Genomic DNA, 5,854 nt, shown 5'->3' with positions numbered 1-5,854 from the left:
TTTTTTTCCATGAAAGTAATTGATGGCTTCACCAGGCTAAAGCTGTATTTTAAAATGACAGGTAATGTTCTGTGCGTGTGTATGCATGCATGTGTGTGCGTGTGTGAAGTTTAATAAATTTTGGTTCATATTTCTAGAATATACCATTCTCATCTTCTTCCTCTCCCCACGCTCTTTCTGCAGGCATAACCTTCAGTGTCATAATTTCAATACGTAGCACGTCCACAAAGTAAGTTTCCCACTCATCCCACAGCTAGCAAACCTTATATTGTGCGTACGTGATACAGCAATGACATAGCATGGCGCATGCACTAAAGGAATTTCCCGCATTCTCACAGTAGCATCGTTGCAGCTGTTGAAGACGGAAGCTCTTATTCCAACTCCCGCCGACTGTGAAGTGCGGTCAGTGATAAAGTTTTTGAATGCACAGAGCATAGCACCGATCGAAATTCATCGTCAGCTGTGCTGGTTCTATGGGCCTAATGTCATGAGCAAGCAGATGGTGCGTCGCTGGTGCAGACAGTTTTCAGCAGGTCGACAAAGTGTGCATGATGAGAAGTGCAGTGGGCGGCCATCCATCATTACAGACGACCTGGTGGAGCTTGTGCGGGAACGTATTATGGAGAATCGTCACGTCACAATTACGGAACTCAGCAGTCGTGTCCCGCAGATTTCCCGCACCTTGTTGCACGAAATTGTCATGGAGCACCTGTTGTTCAGGAAATTGTGCGCTAGGTGGGTGCCGAAGCAACTGACACCAGAACACAAAGCGCATGGAGTCAGCATTGACCTTTCTGCAGCAGTACCATGATGACGGCGATGAGTTTCTGGACCGGATCATCATAGGTGATGAAACGTGGATTGCACACATTACCCCAGAAACCAAGCAGCAGTCAATGCATTGGCGTCACAGTGGATCTCCCTGTAAGACGAAATTCAAGCAGACATTGTTGGCGCGGAAAGTGATGTGTAGGGTATTCTGGGATAGACGTTCTCCAAATCGACTTCCTGACCAGAGGTGAGATGGTGAATGCTGAGTGTTACTGTGAAAAACTGCCGAAATTGTGATGGGCCATTCAGAACAAGCGGTGCAGGATGCTTAGTGCAGGTATTGTCTTCCTGCACGATAACGCTAGGCCGCACACGGCTCGACGGATAGCAAGTCTCCTGCAGGAGTTCAGCTGGGAGGTGTTTAATCATCCACCCTACAGCCCAGACCTCGCTCCCAGTGATTTCCATCTGTTCCTACACCTCAAGAAATTCCTGTCCAATGAGTGTCAGCATTTTGAGAATGACAGAGAGGCGGAGATGGTTGTCACACAGTGGTTCCAATCCCAGGCAGCAGACTTTTATGACACAGGTATTCAAAAGTTGGTCCCACGGTATGACAAATGTCTCAATTCCGGTAGCGATCATGTTGAAAAATAGCTGAACACTTGCTGTATCTGTTGCAATAAATATTTCCATGAAATTATGTTTTGTTTCTATAAACGGCCCCAAGGAAACTTACTTTGTGGACGAGCCTCGTAGCTTGTTTTTGGTTAAGTTTCTCATGTCATTTCTTGTTTTAACATGACACTTTTTGTCAGAAGCAGCCTTCCCGAACAAGGTCAAGAGGTGTCCATGGCAGTTCCAGAGGACTTCAGAATGCATTGAAAACACCATCTAAGAAAGGTTCTAGGGCAATTGTAACAATATATGATGCATCATCACTGTTTTTCATACACAGAGAACTTGGAGAAAAGTATGTGTAAGTACAAAATACCATATTTTCCCAGATGCAACCCTCACTTTTTTCTGAGAATCAACGCTTTTCATATTAGGATGCATTTTATAGCTGTTGTTACTGAAAAAAAGAGTCATTGGATTATCTAGATCTGATAAAGGTATGTAGGTCATTGTTATGACCAAGGGATGACTCTTTAGCCTTAATTAAATGATACATCAATGCATACTGAGTTTAAATTAATGTTACTGGCTAGTGGAGTCCTAATGGAAATCTATCCTACCATATTTTTTCATGTTTTTTAGCCTCTCTTCACCCCCAAATTAAAATTGTTTTGTAAAGTGCATAACTACATAGTGTAATGTGAAATATGCTTCCTCTCACAAGACAATTTTAGTTAGCTTTTTCTAATGGATCCAACAGAGTAGGTGTGTCTCCTCTCGACAGAGGTTGGGAGAAAATCCAGTTTCCAAAATGTGGTCTTTTGTGTTTTAGGATACCAGATGATGGACAGAGTCCAAAAACCCAGCAATCCTGCATATTATGCCCCATCATTAGAACACTTTAGAATCTACCTATGATTTCTCATTCACTAAACAAATTTTGCTGTTGTCACTGTATCACTAAGTAGATGGAGATGTGTACAGTTCAGCCCACTGCATCAGTTTTTTTTTTCTTTTCATATTGTCTGGTAATGATGTTTCGGTAACTTCAGCTTGACAAGATTAATTAATGTATGATGTAGTACAATATACTGAACTGTAATGAACTGTAATGTAATAAATATGATACAATATAATATAGTTTGTTCACAGGAAGTTTTCTTTTATTCTCTAAATCTCAAAATGTTTGTTGTCAGGTGTGGTAAGGAATGTATTGAAGAATGCCTGTTTTTATGGTATTTCTTAGGTGATGATGGGTGAGGTGTCTGACCAACTGCATTGATTTTTGTACAGATTTGACGGCCATGATCTTCCAGGCATGTGCCATCGGAATTCTGCCATAGCAGCATTAGTTGGTCGTCGAGATTTGGTGCAAGCCTGGACTCTGGCAGCTTTAGCAGCCACTCCATCAATGCAGCCAACCTCAGACCAGGATAATGATATACCATGGCCACACCATCCCTTTGGCAGGGCTATGGTTGAATCACTGTAAGCTTCTGTGTAATATTACACCTCTACATTATGCTGTATTCTACAGTAAAATGAGCAAGAGTATTGTTTTTAAGTGGCACAAACGTTTCAGAGAAGGCAGAGATATGACTGATGATGAAAGGTAAAGTGCTCTTATAATGAAGTACATGGATGAAATGTTGCAACAATCAGGAAACTTGTGTGATCTGACAGCTGGTTAATTTGCAGGATGATAGCAGATGAGCTTGATATGGGCAAAGGGAATGTTAGGAAAATTTTAGTCCAGGATCTTGTCATGAGAAAATTAGCAGCTTGTGCTGCAACACTTGACAGAGGAAGAAAAGGACTGACGTGTCACTTTGTGCATGGACTTTGCAGAATACCTTCACCTTCCTTGGTTATGAAACATGCTGTTATCCATACAATCCCAAGGCCAACTGCCAATCCATGGAATGGAGACTGAAGAATTCCCACGGGTCAAAGATGCTATGTCAAAGTCCAGGATCAAAACAATATTGATCTGCTTTATCAACATCAGAGTTATTATCCACTTCAAACTTGTAACCGAACGGACCAGTGTTACTCGGACAATTTACATGTAGGTGTTGAAAAGTTTATCGATGTCGTGAGGTGCAAGCAAGGAGAGTTGTGGAGAGATCACTCATTGATTCTTCACCAGGACAGTGCACCAGCACAGTGTTCACTTTGAGTGTTGCAGTTTTTAGTAGGAAAAAGCATCTCAGCCATCGCTCATCTACTGTGCACTCCTGACTAGGATTCATCTGTCTTCTGGTTCTTTCCATAACTCAAGTCATGTGAAAATAATTTGGACATATTCCTGTTCAGAATTTATAAAACTTTTTTGAACAGTGGGCCAAAGTGCTGGGAACATTGTAAGGAATTAGAGGGAGATAGATTACTTTGAAAAATTCTGGGTTGCTAATATCTGCCACTCTTAAAACAAAAAAAAAATTAGTTTCAAAACTCATTTTCCTGACTTGTACTCTTCACATTTAACATGGCACTGTCAAATAATTCAAGAAACAAAATTTACGGTTTTCATGACAGTGATTCATATTTCTGTCTCCTGGATTAGAATACCATGCTGTCTGGTAGGTGAGTGCCATGGTTTCAGAGGAACTTGTTGCATCCATTTTTATGTGAATACGAGCAGGCTGTGCAGTGTCATATCCCAGAAGACCACAGTTAGAAACCAAGGAACAAGTACTAGAGAACAGAATCAAGAAAATATTGTGACTGGATTCCATGATAAATTTTTATGGGACTTTGGTGTGCTTAATATTGCTTTCAGTATAGAAACTGGCTATGGGCTGGAAGATGGGTCGGAGTTCAAGTCCTCGTATGGTCAAGAATTTTCTCTTCTCCATATCTTCCAGACTGGCTCTGGGACCCACCCAACTTCCTATCCAATGGGTACTGGGGACTTTCCCTGGGGGTAAAGCTGCCGGGGTGTGAAGCTGAACACTCACCTCCAACTAGTGCTGAGGTTAAGAAAACCTAGATCTATACATCCCTTCCCCTGAACGTCTTCATGGTGTAATGCTTAATTAGTTAAGCACGAGGATGACCTTTTTTTTTTACAGCCAGCGATAGGCCTTGATCAAAAGTAGCTGTTTGCCATTGTGCTTCAGGTACTTCCCTATATTCCAGTCGTCTAGCCATTGTCTTGATGCTGTGGACCGGGTGACAGAGGACAGAGGAGGGATGCAGTAGGGGAATAGAACTAGATGTAGAATGATAAACCTTAACATTGTAACTTCATCTGTGGGGTTGTCTCCATGGCTTCAATATAGCTGAGTGACCATTAGTTTCTTAAGGACTCTGCTGTATGATGATAGTTAATAAAAATCATAGTACAGTGGAACCTCGCTTAAAGAGCACCTCTCATAACAAGCAAAACAGATTGTAAAAAAATGACTCTTTTAACGAGCGACATTTCGCATAACGAGTGACGAGAGGGGAAGCCCCGGATTGTGCGCTTGCTACATCAGTCTGTGTTAACACTCATTCCGCTAGCATCTTAGTGTCGCTTGTGATCACACATTTTTCCAAACTTGTGTTCAGACATAGTGTCACATGTTGCGCAACGGAGGACCCCTACCTCCCCAGCGGCAACGTAGCGCTCTCGTTACTACTTGTCGCACTACGCAGGACACCACTCCCCCCCCGGCGGCGGTGACGTGCCGAGCGGAGCCGAAGTGAGCCGAATCCCAGCGCACTGGTCGCTATGCAACGTGGATAAACAGTGGTTGCGATAGACCCTAGCAACAGTGATGCCTACCACGTTGTTGTTTTCTCGTTGCCCTGCTGAGGGTTTATAAGGGAGCTACACAGCCGCCGACGACAGTTCTCAGTTTGCAAGTTACGAGTTACAGACGCGTGTGCGAGAATCAGTGATAGTTCGTGATAACTGAGGGTATTTGGAGTGTGTAATTCAGCGAGACTTGTATAGCTCCCACGCTATTAATACGTGAAGACTCTTGAAGATAGTGTTAAGAGATTTTATTGTAGGGTTTGTAAAGTGTGGAAACCCGTAACATTGTTATCATTAATTGTAGCCGATACTTGTAGATTGTTAAATAAACCAATTAACGATCTGTACAGCGTCTTCAGTAACCCAACACGTTACAATATTATTTGTGATTTTTTTTTCGTGCAAAGTTTAATAACCCTTGCAAAAATGTCCCCGAAGAAAAAGCCGCAAAAAGACAGCCATAAGAGAATAAAAATAACCGTGGAAATGAAACGTAAAATCATTGAAAAGCGAGAATGAGGTGTGAGCGTGGCTGATCTAGCATGCGCATACAATCAGTCTACATCAACGATTTGGAGTTGCATTGTGTTTCACAGCAAGAAGTTGTGGAGGAGAGTTTGTCAGAGGAGGAGGAGGAGGAGGTAACAGCAAAGCAACAATCTTCTGGCGCAAAAAGAGAAATGCTGAAAGCATGGGAAACTGTTGCATCGTACATTGAGA

At 42.3% G+C, this 5,854-nt stretch overlaps 1 protein-coding gene across 1 annotated transcript in view; it reads left to right on the top strand.

The window, feature by feature from the left end:
- The window catches only part of LOC111866032 (GATOR complex protein WDR59), a 50,949-nt gene that overhangs the window by 24,573 nt on the left and 20,522 nt on the right, over window positions 1-5,854 (top strand). Inside the window, exons 15-16 of the mRNA XM_023854542.2 lie at window positions 1,590-1,750; window positions 2,683-2,877. Of these exons, the coding sequence (XP_023710310.1) occupies window positions 1,590-1,750; window positions 2,683-2,877 (356 nt within the window). The remainder of the gene's footprint in view (window positions 1-1,589; window positions 1,751-2,682; window positions 2,878-5,854) is intronic.

The sequence above is a fragment of the Cryptotermes secundus genome, unplaced genomic scaffold (genome assembly GCF_002891405.2).
Source record: "Cryptotermes secundus unplaced genomic scaffold, Csec_1.0 scaffold1054, whole genome shotgun sequence".
Taxonomy (NCBI): Eukaryota; Metazoa; Arthropoda; class Insecta; order Blattodea; family Kalotermitidae; genus Cryptotermes; species Cryptotermes secundus.
The sequence above is the reverse complement of the archived record's forward strand: the minus strand, read 5'-3'. Positions and strand labels throughout refer to the sequence as shown.